The sequence below is a fragment of the Leucopleurus acutus genome, assembly GCF_964270905.1.
Source record: "Leucopleurus acutus genome assembly, chromosome: 1".
Taxonomy (NCBI): Eukaryota; Metazoa; Chordata; class Mammalia; order Artiodactyla; family Delphinidae; genus Leucopleurus; species Leucopleurus acutus.
This window is the reverse complement of record NC_139142.1, coordinates 128,170,599-128,187,741: the sequence shown is the minus strand read 5'-3', so window position 1 is coordinate 128,187,741 and position 17,143 is coordinate 128,170,599. Positions and strand designations below refer to the sequence as shown.

The following is a 17,143-nucleotide window of genomic DNA, read 5'->3' as shown; positions in this document are numbered from 1 at the left end:
GATTGAAATGTCTTTTAGGCCTCTTTTAATCTCTAGGTTTTCTCTCCATCTTTTTTCCCCTACTGTCTTATTTGTTAAAGAAATTGAGTTGTTTATCCTATAGAACAAGAGTTGGCAAAGTTTTTCTTAAAAGGCCAGGTAGAAAAGGCCATTAGCCGTTGTGGGCCATATGGTCTGTCACAGCTATCCAACTCTGCCATTGTAGTGTGAAAGCAGCCACAGACATTAGGTAAATGAATGGAGATGGCTGGTTCAATAAAAATATTTACAAAAAGAGCATCTAGCATAGTTGGACAAGTCATAGAACTTCCAAAGTCTATATTTTGCTGATTACATTCCTATGGATTCGTTCAACTCTGTTTACTGTATTTCCTGTAAATTGGTAAGTTGGTTATAGGATCCAGAGGTTTACTATCGGTTTCCTGCACCCCCATCTCCATCCCCGCAAGACATACAGCTAATTCCCAGGTAGTGTTGTATTCTTCTATTTGGATACACATAATGTTTGACTGTATCTTCTTGGTGATGGTACCAATCATTGATGATCCATACTGCACTGGTTATTTAGGGAGATCAAAGTGGTGATATTCTAATTCTGTCATTTTTTTCTTTATTTGTTAGCTGGAATGTTCCTTGGAAAGAGAAACTTCTCACCTGCTATTTGGTTACCCTGTGGTACCATTTACAAAGAAAGGCGGGATATCTGTTTGATTATTTTTCTTTTATTTACCAATTTTCAAAATAATGAGCTGGTTCATGAGCATCTCCAGTAGTGACTAATGAGGTTCTTTTTTTTTTTTTCTTTTTCTCCCATAGTTTCATTTTGAACTCATGGACTTAAATATTTTTAATGTATTTCAGTCCATTGTAGTTATTATCCTTGTTAATGCTCAAATTGTCCCATCTGTAGCCAGTGAGAACCTCTTCAAGTTGGCTTTTGAGTCCTTTCAACATGATCCTAGTAGTCTTTGCTTCTGTGCTTTCTGGTAAAGATGTTCCATTTCCTGCTCCAGACCTGTAATTAGCCATTTTTTCCTTTTAGTGGTAAATGGTATTTCAAGACAGTAATCTCCATGGTAGGGGTATTCATTGCCACTGGGTTATTCATGTTTTCTAGGCCTTTTCAATGTACAGTGCTAGAGAATGTGTTTTTTGTTTGCTTGTTTTTGTTGGTTTTTACTTCTAAGATAAAATAGATTTTGAGTTCATAAGGATACTTCTAAGTTAATTATTTTCTTTATCTCACAGTGTATATACAATAGTCCTAGAATGATAATATCAACACTGCCCCAGTGTGATTTCTGAAAATAATTTAAGGTTTTTCTCCCCAGTTGTATCTCTCCTAAGGATGTACCCCTCTAGGAACAAACAAATCACTGTGTTTTAGACTAGTCTTCTGTATGATCACCAACTAATACGTATTTAGGTTGACTTGTTTCATTTTATTTTCAATGTTTAAGTATTGTTTTTAAAAAAATTTAATCTGTAACTTCTTGTGAGTCTATAGTTATTTCAAAATAAAAAGTTATAATTTTAAATTTAATTTTATAATTATTTAAAACATGTACATGGTTCCAAAGTCAAATCTAAGAGACAGGATATATTCAAAAAAGTCCCCTTCACCCGTCCCCTTATTGGTGAACTTTCCAAAATTCAGGATTTATCCTTTTATTCCTTGTTTTTAAAAAATATAAGGAAATAGGCCGTGCCTTTGTATAGGGATATATTTATTTAAAGCCAGTCTTCAGGCTTTGACTTGAAGCTTAAATCTTTAGCTCTCAGGTGTTAGCCTCTAAGCAGTTTGTCATACCAGGTAGAATTTGGTTTGCATTCTGTTAGTTACTTATAATATTGTGAGTTTGGGCATGTTTTCTTAGTCAATTTCTATATCTGTAAAATGAACATTGTAAGTCCTACCTGCTAGAGTGATGTGAAGATCAATCATATACCCTGGCACATAGTACATGTGTAGTTAGTAGTTACTTGTAGTATTGTTTTACTTGCTTGAAGGTATCAGTTACTTGAGAATTGTTTGGAAAATTTTCTCCAAAATGTTTGTATTTGGTAATGCTTTAATTCTTAAAAATTTCCTCTAGTGTCAGTCTTGTCAATCTTCTATGATTGCATCATGTATATTCCTTTTTCCATTTGCCTTTGCCCCTAATGTTTCATTAACTTGAAGGGCCTTCCCTTTTTTTGTCATACGAAGTCTACATACCTCTCAAAGACAGACTTATCTCTGTCTCTTCCATAAAGCTCTCTCTCATGTAGTGCTTTACTGTTGACAGAGAACTTTTTACACCCCTTATCTTATTTAATTCTATATATCCTATTTAGGTCATATGTTATCTCTGTTTTATAGGTAAAATTCACCTAGGTAGATGACACTACCACAGAGTAAAACTGTTTTAGTGGTAAAGACAGAATAAATAACTACGTCTCATGGTGCCTAGTCTGGTATTCTTTTCACTAAATGACTCCACACTCGGAATTGTTGTTTTCTGAATTCCATTGTACTTACACAGTGCTGCAGTTAGTTCAGTCCCTCCACCTAAAAACAGTAGTGTCTTACACTACATTTATTCAGTAAATTCATTCAACAAATATTTGTTAAGTGCTTATTATGTGCCAGATATTTTGTATTTCCCACAGTCTTTAGTGTATTGCCAGATAGATAGCAGGTAGTTAGTGGTTTAGGGTTATCTTGAAGGTTTATTGTAAATTAGTCAGACTGAATACAGTGTTTATATACCAGTCAGGGGAAAGGAGGCCTTCCAGAAGAGGTCTTCTTACTTGGTTCATATAAGTACATGTATCACAAGATTAACCTAGGGGAAGGTAATAGAATGGGTATATAGGAAACACTTTGTTAACTGAAAAACAAGTCCTAGGCTTGTCTTTACCTCTCACGAGTCATTGCTGCTCCTAGAATGAAATAGAAATAGAGAAGCTTTCTGTATTAATTTTCACATTTGACTTAAGGGTTGTAGATCCCATTACAAAGATAAACAACATGAACATTGTAGACATTTGTTTTCATTTTCATATGTGAAATACATTTTTTCAAGATTAGCACAAAAAGTAGTTAATTTAAAAGGATGCTTTTCATTGTGGTTACTTATTTACCATATTCCTTATTCTGAAAAAACATCTGTTTTCAGTGGAGGAAAATTATTTTCAAATAAGGTACATGTCTGTGCCTATATATCATTTACAGGGAAAAATTTCCACTGTCTTTCTTGTATTTCTTGGTTTGTTTCTTTATTGTAAGGAACGGTTTAACCTTAGTAGTGAGTGCTATGTTTACTGCACATACTGAACAATAACGCAAATATGCACTAGTGTGTGGCTCATCTTTTCTACTAACCCTAGTTGTTTTTGTGCTTCACCCCCATTGTAATCAGTTTGTTTTCTGGAAGTTGGCTCAGACTCCTTTCCTAGGGACATTTAAGTATATGTAATAAGGCTAGTGTTACTACTATTTTGAGAAACTAAAGTTGTGAAACCCTTCAGAAGACCTGTTGAGTAATTAGGATAGATACCTAAAAACTCTTGAGCAAAGTAAGGCAAACCTTACCAATTATTTTAGCAGCTAGAAATAACATTTCTAATTGGCAGAAAGATTTTGTTTTTTACATCACAATATTTTTTAATAAATACTTCGGCCATTTTTTTTTCTTGAACGTATCGATATTGCATCTCTAAAACAATATCTTGGAAGTGGTGTGCTGTTGTATCACAGGTAGATAAAGGAGAGGCAAGTTGCATTCTTTAAGTTACTTTATTCTGCTTTTAAGTAAAAGTTGAGATATTCCAGTTTATTTATCCCTCTGAGATAAATGACTAAAAGAGTTTGGGAGAAAAAGATTTATCAGTAATTCCAGCATAACTCATCCTTCCTTTGCTGCCACTGCCTACCACTCCACCCAAGTTAAAGCATTTTTCTTTCCTTTCCAAATGTTGCACATTAGAAATGTAATAATTAAAACTAAATTCCAGCATAACAATTAGGAGCTTATTAGAGCACAGTATAATGGACTTATATAATAATAGGATTCATATTGCTGTCAGTCAGTAATCTACTTGTTCTGGACTATTTTACTTCCTAAGCTTATGGCTTAATTGTTTTAGTGTTTTCAGTTTCCTTCATGTTACTTTAGTTTGCAGTACAATTGGTCACTCCCTAATTGGGGCACTTATGTGTTAACTTAAAGTTGAAAAATTATTTTAAAAATGACTTCTCAGAAATATGTGTGTTACCCAAATGTTAATTTTGAGCATATGGTAAAATATTTGACATTTTTAAGGAATGCATGCTTTTATATGAATCTAAAATTGTGTTATAAGATTAATGCGGCATTTAAAATTTTGTTTACAGTTCAGTTTTGCCTTCAGTCTAATTTCCCTGCTAGGCTGTCGCTCTAAGGCACCGTTCTTAAAGTGTAGTCCCTGGACCAGCATCAGCGTCACTGAAACTTGTTAGAGATGCAGATTCCCAGGCCCTACTCCAGACTTGAATCAGAAACTCTAGGGTTGGTGCTCAGCAATCTCAATCTCAATCCCAAGTCCTCAGGGGATTCTGATACAGACTCAGAGTTTGAGAACCACTACTCTAAGGCTTCGTGTACGGTAGCTTCACACCACCTTGACTAAAAACAATCTACTTCTACTCAGCTTTTATTTTAAAAGTTATAAGTTAAAACATTCCTTAATTTTTTTCCATTACTGAGATTATAATGCATATTACTAGCTTATTTGTTATGATCTTTAATTTTGGGAAATGTTGTTTCTGTTTTGCTATAATTCAGTTATTTTTGTAGTGTTAGCTTGGTGTAGAGTAAATAAAGATTTTCCTCTCTGTGCTATTCTTGTTTTCAAGCCAGCACATGCTTAATTTTAGATTACGTGATGTCACAAATTTTAAAATTGAAATATCACATATTTTAAAATTAAAGCCAATCATTTAAAAAATTGTGTTACTTGTTTTGATTACCTTAGCACAAATACCATTTTTAAAGTGGCTGACCACCATTGTATATGAGACAGCTTATGAATTCATTTTAACAGATTAAAAAGGAATGAAGAATTTGAAACTACTCTTGTGGTCATTCTTACTTCTGAGATGCCTAAGAAGGGAGTGTTTTTTGTTTATTTATTTTGTTTATTAATATGCATTCTATCCCTTGAAAAGTATATGTTTTCATGTTAGATTTTCTGGTACATTTTGAATAGTATGCCCTAAGAGTGCCTTTGAGCTGAGTCATGTAAAATAATCAGGGCAGGCTTTTTATTGGCATCTTTTTGCATCCTCTTTTTTTGGGGCGGTGGGGGGCCCGTGCCTCACGGCTTGCGGGATCTTAGTTCCCAGACCGAGGGTCGGACCCAAGGCCCAGCAGTGAAAGCGCCGAGTCCTAACCACTAGACCGCCAGGGAATTCCTAGTGGCTTTTTGATATGAGTTAGAGTCCGGTTATTTAAACTAGTTTTGAGTAGTGAAACTAAGTAATCCAGTTCATTGTTGATATAATCATTGACAGATTTGCCTGTTTCCTTGTGTAAAATCATGTATACCAGACATATGCTACATTTCTGTAAATGTGTTTTGGTTCAGTTCTGATTGGAATATCCTGTATTTGTTAGTGATAGGCGTCTCTAATATTATTAAATCATTCAGCAATCAAACTTGATAGATCTTGTACTATTACTGAAATCCAGTTTTAAGTGAATTCATTTTACATTTGATTATTCTTTGAATTTCAGGATGGTGAGGAAGAAGAAAATGAGAAAGGTATGTTTGATGCTAAGTAGAGTTTAAAAATTGGTGACATTTAGAAAAACAGTAAATTATGTGAAAATAAAACATTCCTTATTTGAAATCTTATTTTTGAAATGAGTTTATTTTCAAATTTATCAACTTAGTGAATTAAGGTAGCACCTTGATTTTATTTTTCAATTGGTTTTAATTTTTTTTTAACACTTTAAAGATATGTTCTAACTTAATGGTACATATCAGTTACTGTAGTGGACAATGCCATTTTTTACTTAACCCAATTTAAATTTTATTTTTAAAAATAACTCCTAGCATACGGTAAGTTGATTACATTCTTAGGACTGGCACTGCAGTAACTCATACGTGCTTATTGGGAGTCCTTGTATGTAATGGATAATTAATTTTACAATTAGCCCTAAAAATGTTGGGTGACCAGGAGACTGACTTTTTGTTTGCTGCTTAGAGAAATTTCGTACAGTCTTCTGACAGTTTCAGTAGTTTAGGAGAGCTATCTCATCCAATACAATTGCAGGGACACCAGTAGCAAAATACGTGGTCAGTATGAGGTTTATGGAAGAGTTCTTGGAAAGACGTCAAAGGATCCTCCTACTTTGGACTAGAAAGGACATGGAACAGGGTTCTAAGCAAGAAAGAATAAAAAACCTAGAAGAAATGATGAAGTAAAGCTACCAGCTGAAAATCTCAGATGCCCGAAGCCTTTCTATTTTGGGGGAATGCAAGACATCTTTGAAGATGGTAATTGCAGGACTGACTGGACAGGATGAAGCCTGGAAATAACCACTTTCCTAAACGTTAATGGAGCAGGCCATCTTTGGAGCCGCCTGTAGCAGTTTTCCACGTGATTCTGGACTACACAAGAACTGAATAAGAAGAGCGAAAAAGATGAGGCCCTGAATACTTTGAAGACCGATTGGTATCCTCAGACTGTGACCTTTCAAGACGTCACCATTGGAGTTATGAAGGTCACAAGAGTTAAATCCCAAGATAATTTGAACATTGAATACCAAATCTGCACATTTGTCACTCTCTCATGGAGGAAAAAAATCTTCCATATGCCATTAACTTATAACCAGAAATGAAGAGCTGGTATCCTCAGGATGGAACCATTTCTTCCCTTTTGTTATTTGGTATTTGTATTTAGAGATCATTTTTTTCCATGAAGAATAAGTGATCCTGGGTAAAGGATTGTTTATGTTAGTTAATACCCTTGTGTTTTTCTTCCTAACCTTCCATCAGTGCTAATAACTGGCTTTATATTTTCTAGGTCCTATTCTAGCTTATGAATATGAAATTGTTTAAACTTCTTGTTTTGCCGTATTTATTCCTGTTAAATCCTCTTAGATATAGCAGGTTCTGGTGATGGTACACAAGAAGTATCTAAACCTCTTCCTTCAGAAGGGAACCTAGCTGAGGCTGATCACACAGCTCATGAAGAGATGGAAGCTAATACGACTGTGAAAGAAGCTGAGGATGACAACATCTCGGTCACAATCCAGGCTGAAGATGCCATCACTCTGGATTTTGATGGTGATGACCTCCTAGAAACAGGTAAAAATGTGAAAATTACAGATTCTGAAGCAAGTAAGCCAAAAGATGGGCAGGACGTCATTGCACAGAGCCCGGAGAAGGAAAGCAAGGATTATGAGATGAATGCGAACCATAAAGATGGTAAGAAGGAAGACTGCGTGAAGGGTGATCCTGTCGAGAAGGAAGCCAGAGAAAGTTCTAAGAAAGCAGAATCTGGAGACAAAGAAAAGGATACTTTGAAGAAAGGGCCCTCGTCTACTGGGGCCTCTGGTCAAGCAAAGAGGTTTGTTTTTCTATGTCAGTTCTTTACGATACTGAATTCCAGCATTCAATAAGATCACTCTACATTAAGGGGGTGGCTTCAAGACCATGTACAGTAATTAGTACTTATGATCCTGCCTATAATATTTTTGATCGTCATAAGTTACTTTAAAAAAAAATTCAAGATCTTCGTAATATGCAGTGTGTCCTACTGATTGCATTGTCGAATTGTCAGCATATATTTGGTTTTTTTGTTGTTTTTTTTTTTCAAATTGACAATTTTTTTGTGTTTTATTTTTAAAAATCCTTGTGATGATGGTTAATGAACAACTATCAGTCCTAAGAACACAAAATGAAGTCAAGTCCCAGTCCTGAAATCTGGAGAAGATGGCCATATATCCACTGAATAGAATTGTCAGAAAATCTAGATCTTCAGGCATCTTGGGGAAAATCAGTCCAAGAATCCTAAGGGAATCATTTGTTCAAATAACCTAATCTAGGCCTTTGGAATTATTAATTTGTATGAATAGCACTATTTGAAATATAGTCGATATCAAGCTGTTCGATTTTTGTTCTTTTGTTTTTTTCTGTTGTGTTTTTTTTTTTTTTTCAATTTTCTTCTGGTGATTTGCTTCTTTAGCTCTTCAAAGGAATCTAAAGACAGCAAGACATCATCCAAAGATGACAAAGGTAATGGATTTCTTTCCCTGTTTATTTCAGTGGTAAATTGCATATTTTCATTAAAAAGTAATAATTGCCTGGGGTTTGTTTCCTTTGACATTATTTAGTCCTCAAAAATTGACATACTAAAATTTTTCGATGGCCTTTATGTAAACAATGGAGTTAGATTATAGCAAATTCTCAGTGTGATTAAAGCATTACTTTCTTAATTACTTAATTTGAAAACTGGTATGAATTTGCTTAAAATATATTTGGTCTGTGTTTTTTACGTTGTGTTCTAAGCATCTGTATGGAATATTCATATAACAGATACTTTGTTTTCTTATAATTTCAAGTATTTTATCTTTGATTGCAGTCACTTTTAACCCCTGTACACTACCACCGTCTTTTCCCTTTCTGTCTAGTAGGAAATATGGTATAAACAGTATTTGTGTATATTTGTGGAGCTGAAAGAAAGTCAGTCTCCTAACATTTGGTTTTACTTTCTTGATTCTTTAAATCAGGGCACACTTCTGTTAATAGCCAGTTATACAGTATTTTAATTCTTCGGAATTTACTTCCTATTTGACTTATTTTGCATTGATGAGAATTTTATGTAGAAAAGTAGTTTTATTTTAATTTTTGTGAGCTTAAAGGTGCATTATTTGATTACTTTTTGTTACTGGGAAGTCTCAGTTTGTCTCCTGGTCATGTGCTTTAGTGTCATCTTGTATATGCTGTATACTTGAAAAATATTTCTTGTGTTCTCAAAAAGCATTTTAAGGGAAAATAACACCATTTAGGTACTACAGATTCTGAAAATGCCTCGAGTGCCTGAAAAAGTAATGTGTTCCTTATCCTTTTTTTTAGTATATTTTGTTGGTATATTTTAATAATTAGAAATTTTAGTGATTGGTTTAGTAATTGACAATTAATTAATTGCATTACCCACATTCCTTACAGTTTGGTTAATGGATAAGATATAATAAATGTATTAAATGTTATCCTTTAAATTTAGAAGACTAGTGTAGTCTTAATTAAATGTTAACTTTTTCCTGTCATTAAATTGTTTTTTCTGTAGTTAGAGAAGTACGTGGGCCCAAATGTTACTGGTAAAATAAAAAAGATACATAAACTTCCAGTTAACATTTCATAGCAGATCGCTTGATAACTACATTTCTTAAGAACACAAATGGAGCAACCATTAATATTTAAAATATTTGAGTCAGGCATGTGTTGTCTCATAAGTACGCTGACAATAGTTCTTCAACTAAAACTTGTGGCTTGTAATTTTTAAAGCATTAAACATTTTACTCCAATAATGCAAAGTTATAAAAATTGTTACTTTTGTTTGCTTAGATACTGTTTCCCTTAGAGTGGGTAAGAGTTGTTTTCCAAGTAAAGTCAAATGAATGAAAATTCCTTTTTTATAATAGCACATTTGAAGTAAAGCACTGAAGGATGACTGACCAGGCCTGTATTTTAAGAAATGGCATTTATCTGTATGAAACCATAATTTATGTATGGAAATAGTGCAGAAATAATACATATAACCATTTACCTATTCTAAAGGATTTTGAGGTCTCTGATCTTATTTTTGTAAGTGATTTTAGAAGATTTTTTTTTTTTAAATACAGAGTTATCCAGCTGCATGTAATTCCCACTTTCTCTTACCCTTTCTCTGATAGAGAATGAAGGTGAACTGTGGTTGGCTAGTCTTTGTTATTAAACATTCAGATTCTTGAAAACAGTTTATCCCTTTGTTTGACTTTTCCCTTTGCGCTCCCAAGTTTCTCAGGAGCTAAAGCCCACCACAGATGTAGGTAATTAAGCAGTCTGTACATTCCTAGATGACTACTTCCTGGTTCCCTGTATTCAGTGCAGTGGTTGAGTACAAGTTATTGAGCTTAACAGCAAAAGTCCAAGACATGTAATTTATTTTTTCTGCCTACTTTGTCTTAAAATTCGTGCAGTAGGAAATGTACAAATGTTCAGACATGTTTGTATTATCTCTTATTGTGTTTGATTTTAATAATAGATGTGTAGGATTTTGATGTAGTAAAGTTGTACTATCAACATTAGAGGGTATTATAATTTTGGAAGAATATGGCCCTAATAATTGTGTTTTAAAAAATTCCAATTGAGGTACTTAAACTTCTGATATTAAATCTATTCTAGGAAGTACAAGTAGTACTAGTGGTAGCAGTGGAAGCTCAACTAAAAATATCTGGGTTAGTGGACTTTCTTCTAATACCAAAGCTGCTGATTTGAAGAACCTCTTTGGCAAATATGGAAAGGTACATTCTTTTTACCTTTTTATCCATCTTTCTGGTATCTCCATTCTAAATAGAGGTTATATTCAAAACAGTATATATAAAATCTAGTTTCTTGTCTCTCTTAGGACTGTTACAGGCATAATTATTGAGTTCTGTAGTAATGGTGAGTTTCATCATATAATCTCACTCTGAGCCCTGGGAATCTTCTATTAAGAGCTCATATTTTGAGCCCATTTAAGCCAAGGATTTTGATTCATCACATTCATCATGATATTTCTTGGACCTAGAATTGCTGAGGCCGATCTGGTCATTTGGAAAATATAGGTAGATTAATATTAGGCAATGGGATATAGAATATGAGGTAAAAAACCCCAAAACTGATGTGGTCCTTCTCATTATACAAATTCCAGTACAGTTGTGGTGAAAAATGTAAAACTGGTGAAACTTAATCAGAAGTTTTGATATGTGCTGTGAAGGAAGAGTGCAGGGTGTTAGCAAAGGGAGGCTTTACTGTGGTTGGTTCATCAGGAGAACTTTTTCTGGCATATGAGGGGAGCCCTAACAGAAGAGAAAAATAGTCAATGATTAAATGAATTGAATATTCAAATAATGTCTGTTGAATTAAGTTGCAATTGATCTGCATCCCTTAGGGCACTCACTATTTTCTACTTTACATTTTAGTGTACAATATATTGGTACATCGTATATAACCTACTCTGCTGTAAACTCTTTGATAGCAGGGATCTTTATCTGCTATACTATGTGTGCACATGGTAGGCTTTCAAATATTTATTAAATTAATGACCATTAACAGTAAATAGCCATTAATGAGTGTTACAAAAATCTATCTTATTGATTTTAGGAGTTTTTTTTTCTTCTTCTAATTAGAGAGTTACCTGCACATTAAGGAGGTTCTTGTAGATGTCAGATACAGAACACTGAGACTTGTGGTCCCATGATCAGCTGTGGTGTATTTTTGGTTCTATTTTCAACAATTTATTGTTAGAGCTGTAAAAACGGTATTTTGATGTTGGCATTTGTTAGGATTAAAACTATATTAGGAAACCATGTACTTATAACAAGGACCTCAGGCTTAAGAATTAAGCTGTTGTTGGGGCAAGTCAGTGTTTCCCAGAGTTGAGATAAAAGCTGATAGCTACCAGCTACCCACACCATACAGCCTCCTAAATTCCTTACGTTCCTCTTCCTGACACTGCGTCCCTGTTCCTATTTATTCAGCACTACATTGTTCTCTCTCGCTTTTCTTCTCACTCATCCACCCCTGCCTTGTCTCTCTTATTCATTTTATAGAATTGAAATTATTTGTCACTTTTATATTGGTATACATTTTAAAAGTACATAGATGGAAAGTGTGTCTTTTGGGTGTTTTTTAAAAAAAATTAATTTATTTGTTTTTATTTTTGGCTGTATTGGGTCTTCGTTGCTGTGCGCGGGCTTTCTCTAGTTGCGGCGAGCGGGGGCTACTCTTTGTTGCAGTGCACGGGCTTCTCGTTGTCGTGGCTTCTCTTGTTGCGGAGCATGGGCTCTAGGTGCGCGGGCTCAGTAGTTGTGGCTCACGGGCTTAGTTGCTCCACGGCATGTGGGATCTTCCCAGACCACGGCTCAAACCTGTGTCCCCTGCATTGGCAGGCAGATTCTTAACCACTGCGCCACCAGGGAAGTCCTAGGGTGTATTTTTAAGGTTGCTTTTTTACATGTGGCAGATTCTTTATTTTTGAAAGACCCAATATAGAAAAGTGTTAACACTTATCTAGACACTTTCTAGGAACTTAACCCTTTTTGTTTTAATATCTTTAAGAGATTCAGGGGGAGCCTTTGATAGGGAATTTTTGACCCAAATCTAATTGAAAATATTATTTCTTTGCTTTCGTTAATTGTGCCATTACTTCATTGATGTGACTGTGTTTTGGCAATGTATTTGAAAGGAAAAAAAAAGGAAAAAACTAAAAGCAGGTTAAATTGCTTTTTGACATTTTAAATTGTTCCCCTGAATATTTACTGAGTACTTACAGGTAGATGGTGATCATAGAATAATATATGTCCTAAATTTATCCTGAATTTATACATCCTGAACATATCCTTTAATTTGAATAGTCTTCATTCTGAAGTTTAATCTATTTAGAAATGTATGTGGTTATAAAGTTGTAAAACTTTCTAAAGTATAATCTCATTTTACAGGTTCTGAGTGCAAAGGTAGTCACAAATGCTCGAAGTCCCGGGGCCAAGTGCTATGGCATTGTAACTATGTCTTCAAGCACAGAGGTGTCCAGATGTATTGCACATCTTCATCGCACTGAGCTGCATGGACAGCTAATTTCTGTTGAAAAAGTAAGCTTGCTTAAGTGTTTATAAAAGGGAGGTTACTTTGAGGGCTAGTAATTTTCAATTTAAAGATGTTACACTGGTAGGGAGTAGAATTAGGAATGATTTTTAATTTTATATATTCATTTCTGTTTTCCAAATTTTCTACCATCAACATACTTTTTATAAACATAAAAGTGTAACGTTAAAACACATATTTTTTTCTGTTTAAACCTTTCAGGTTAAAGGTGATCCTTCTAAGAAAGAATTGAAGAAAGAAAATGATGAAAAGAGTAGTTCAAGAAGTTCTGGAGACAAAAAAAATATGAGTGATAGAAGTAGCAAGTAAGGATTTATTTTGTTGATAAGCATATAGACTTTCTTGGTACACTGATGAAGTAGTCCTCATTTTGTTTTCTTGCGTGTTGTGGTATGGTCAGGACACAAGCCTCAGTCAAAAAAGAAGAGAAGAGGTCGTCTGAGAAACCTGAAAAAAAAGAAAGCAAGGATACTAAGAAAATAGAAGGTAAAGATGAGAAGAATGATAATGGATCAAGTGGCCAAACTTCAGAATCGATTAAAAAAAGTGAAGAAAAGAAACGAATAAGTATGCTATGCATCTTTCTTCTCAGTCCCTTTCTAATGCATCCTACAATTTAATTTTTACAGTGGAAGGGGAAACTTGAGATTACAATCCAGATAAATATTTTAAACTTTGTTATTAGATGTCACTGTGGTAGAAAAGGAGGTCTAATAGACTGATTGTCTTCTCCTTTTCCACTCTTAGGAAACAGATGTCTTCTTCCACCTAAGCCCATTTACTGTTAAATCTAGGCTGGCTGAAAACGGTCAATGAGTAATAGCTATGTAATTGATCTTTTGGTATCTCTGAAAGTATTTATGTTAGCAGATCAAGCTTTAAAAACTCTTTACCTTTAAGTTCTCATAGAATAGGTTTTTTATTTCATGTATTCGTTTATGAATATTTGGTTGTCTAAGAATTCAGCATTTTTACATTATATTTTCTTTTTTACTGAAATATTTTTAGATATTTGCTTATCTAATTTTTTTTCTTTTTCCTCTTAGGTTCAAAGAGTCCAGGACATATGGTAATACTAGACCAAACTAAAGGAGATCATTGTAGGCCATCAAGAAGGGGAAGATATGAGAAAGTAAGTCTCTGAGATGGATGTTGTATACTATTCCACCTGTTCCCAAAAGAAGCTAAGTCAGTATCTCTAACCATTTTGCATACTTCCATGCTAGGAAACCTAAGAAAAGGGGAATGTCATTACTCATTTAGGCTTTTTAAATGACCAGCTCAACTTGAAAAAACAAAATTATTTTAACTTGTAGTCCTGTTATAATTTTTTTTTCTACAGATTCATGGAAGAAGCAAGGAAAAGGAGAGAGCTAGCTTAGATAAAAAAAGGGACAAAGACTACAGGAGGAAAGACATCTTGCCTTTTGAAAAGATGAAGGAACAAAGATTGAGAGAACATTTAGTTCGTTTTGAAAGATTGCGACGAGCAATGGAACTTCGAAGGTAGGAAAAGAGTCTGTTTATACCTGTCTTTAACTATAGGTACATCTTTAACACTAGTTATAAACCAGATTTCTGGAAATTGTATTCCTACAGAAAGATATTTGTCACTTTTAAGAAGTGCAGTAAAACCTACTGATTTCTTAAGTTTGCATAGTATTTTATGATTTACAAAATACCTTTCCATCTATTATCTCTGTCTTGACAGTTCTGTAAGGTTAGTTATGTCCATTATATAAGTGAAAAAAATGGAGGCCCAGAGAGGCTAAATGACTCTTCCAATGCCACATGGCTAATGAGTGGCAGAGTCGGGACTCAGACCCAAGTCTTCTGACTCCAAGTCCAATGCTCTTTCCTCTACTCCAAAGCTGCCGCCATAAAAAACATGACTTTAAAGGAAAAATTGATTTTTGAGATAGGATAGTCTCAATGTAAGCTATAGTGGTCAAATAATATGTTGACATTTTAGGGAAAACTTATTGTACTTTGAATTAGAGACCAAGTGAAGGCAGATTTAACCCTGTGAACCTTATTGTGTTCAAGCTCTGTCCCAAAGCAGGCATTCTTTTTAAAACAAAATGAGAACAAAACATTTCTATTTTTAGTGGCAATATCTCAATAGTTCATCATGAGTGCCAGTTTGCTTTCATATATATCAATTTTTGGATGCCACTTAAAATATTCTTGTGAAAGTGTTTCATAATATAAATTTCCAAATATTAACCTATACTGTCAAATGGTCACTTACCATGAAATTTCATCTATTCATTCACAAGAGTGCTCGGAACTACCAGAGATACTTTTAGCAACTTAAATAATACTGTGATTGCCACACAGTTTACCTAAAGGAAATAACCCTTGCATTACTCAGAACCTTTGTTGGAAGAGGTCTCAGCACGCTTAGCCTCCTGTTTAGAGGACCACAAGTTGAGAGGAGGGTGGGAGTGGGAGTTATTAGGCAGCACTCCTCAAACCCGTTAGACCAGCACCCCTTTCATAGTAAACAAAAGAGTTGCAGCACCTCCTTTACTAATCTGAAACGAAATTGGTATATAATATACCTACCTATACAAATATACGAAAAATATCAATATAAAGCCTTAACTGTAATACGAAGGAAAAATGAAAGTAATTTATAATGAAGCATATATTCCAGATATGAATGTTTAGGCATGACTCTCTAGAAGATCTAATGAAGTAGTCAGATGTTTGCACCCTTCTTAAGACTCAGTGAGAATGTGACAGCTACAAACACAGATTGATACCGGTTTGTCATATTGGTGAGTCAAATACCAGGAGTGTTGTTGACGTTACGACATGACATCTGAAATGGTGAACAACTCTTGGTGAAGTTCTCAAGAAAGTATAATTTTCCCTCTTACTTATATGGAGTTGCATTCCTGGAAACTTTAGTGTACATAAACCCACGCCAAAGCAAATGAACCTAGCATTTGTTAAACATTAGTTAAGTTCTAGAGCTAGATTTTTTTCTCTAGAGGTGATTTTGTTTTGATGACATGAATGTCCATTATGGTATTTGAAAGGTATATTAGGAGTGTTGGACAGTTTTTTGTTATGCAGAACTATCTTGACTATTCCACGCATCGGAAGATATTTAGAATCCTTGGTCCCCTTCACTAATTGCTGGTAACCGCCCCATGGTCATTGTGATAATTAAAAATGCTCCTCAGATTTCCATGGGGGCAGTACTGAACCGTTGAGAACCACTGGGTTACTAGGGGAAGACATGGTGATAGACAAAATACACTGGGTGCCTTAAAGTAAGGAAATGATTTTTTAAAAAAACCAAAAGCTGTTAAAAGTCTTAATATAATAATTTAGTTGAGCAAACATTTGAACTACCTCCTGAATCAAAGAAGCATGTTACCTGGAGCCATCTATTATGGGCTGTGAACACTCCAAAAGAGGCTTTGAGGCAACCGTTTATTATATACAGCATTTGCTGTAATTCATGCTGGTGGTTATGATCCCAAGATATCAAAAATAAGGCCTACCTGATTTTAAGGAGATAGACTATATCCTATTTTTCTATCAAAAACAGTAGAAGTTGTAGTTTTGCAAACTCATGTATGTAGAATATCTCCTTTTAAAAATGTTGATTAATTAATGGGCTGTTATAGTGGGATTTTTATTTAAACAGGAATCATGTAAGAGGCAACTACTCTATAAAATTCAGCTGTTCAGTTGACAGTCTTAATAAATAAGTGACACTATTGAAATCTGTTTAAAGTTTTATTTTGAGTTCTCTTTCCAATTACATTAAAACTACTTAGAATGAGTTGAAGTTTAAAATTGCCAACCTCAAGGAAAAATACAAATTCAAAAGCTATTCTCTTTCACACAGTGCTAGCATAATTTAAGTATTTCTAAATACTGATTTTTGTTAGACGAAGAGAGATTGCAGAAAGAGAGCGTCGAGAGCGAGAACGCATTAGAATAATTCGTGAACGGGAAGAACGGGAACGCTTACAGAGAGAGAGAGAGCGCCTAGAAATTGAAAGGCAAAAACTAGAGAGAGAGAGAATGGAACGCGAACGCTTGGAAAGGGAACGCATTCGTATTGAACAGGTGCAGTCAGAAAATCTTTTCATCTTAAATAACTGACCTTTTTCAAACCCTGTGATTTTTGCCCTAAAATTTGCTTTACATGTTGTAAAGCTTCTATAGAATAAGTTTAGCTAATGAGCATTTATTAAGTGTCCCTGAAAGGTAACAGTGAATTAGGTGCTAGTTAAAAATACAT

At 34.4% G+C, this 17,143-nt stretch overlaps 1 protein-coding gene across 5 annotated transcripts in view; it reads left to right on the top strand.

Moving 5' to 3' along the window:
* SLTM (SAFB like transcription modulator) overlaps positions 1 to 17,143 on the top strand; it is a 44,459-nt gene that overhangs the window by 17,675 nt on the left and 9,641 nt on the right. For 2 of the 5 annotated variants that reach the window (XM_082848923.1, XM_082848927.1), the window contains exons 6-15: positions 5,760 to 5,787; positions 7,132 to 7,600; positions 8,219 to 8,268; positions 10,417 to 10,535; positions 12,714 to 12,863; positions 13,078 to 13,181; positions 13,277 to 13,443; positions 13,923 to 14,008; positions 14,219 to 14,382; positions 16,788 to 16,968. In XM_082848923.1, the coding sequence (XP_082705049.1) occupies positions 5,760 to 5,787; positions 7,132 to 7,600; positions 8,219 to 8,268; positions 10,417 to 10,535; positions 12,714 to 12,863; positions 13,078 to 13,181; positions 13,277 to 13,443; positions 13,923 to 14,008; positions 14,219 to 14,382; positions 16,788 to 16,968 (1,518 nt within the window). The remainder of the gene's footprint in view (positions 1 to 5,759; positions 5,788 to 7,131; positions 7,601 to 8,218; positions 8,269 to 10,416; positions 10,536 to 12,713; positions 12,864 to 13,077; positions 13,182 to 13,276; positions 13,444 to 13,922; positions 14,009 to 14,218; positions 14,383 to 16,787; positions 16,969 to 17,143) is intronic. The other 3 variants (XM_082848926.1, XM_082848925.1, XM_082848924.1) reach the window with 3 other exon arrangements.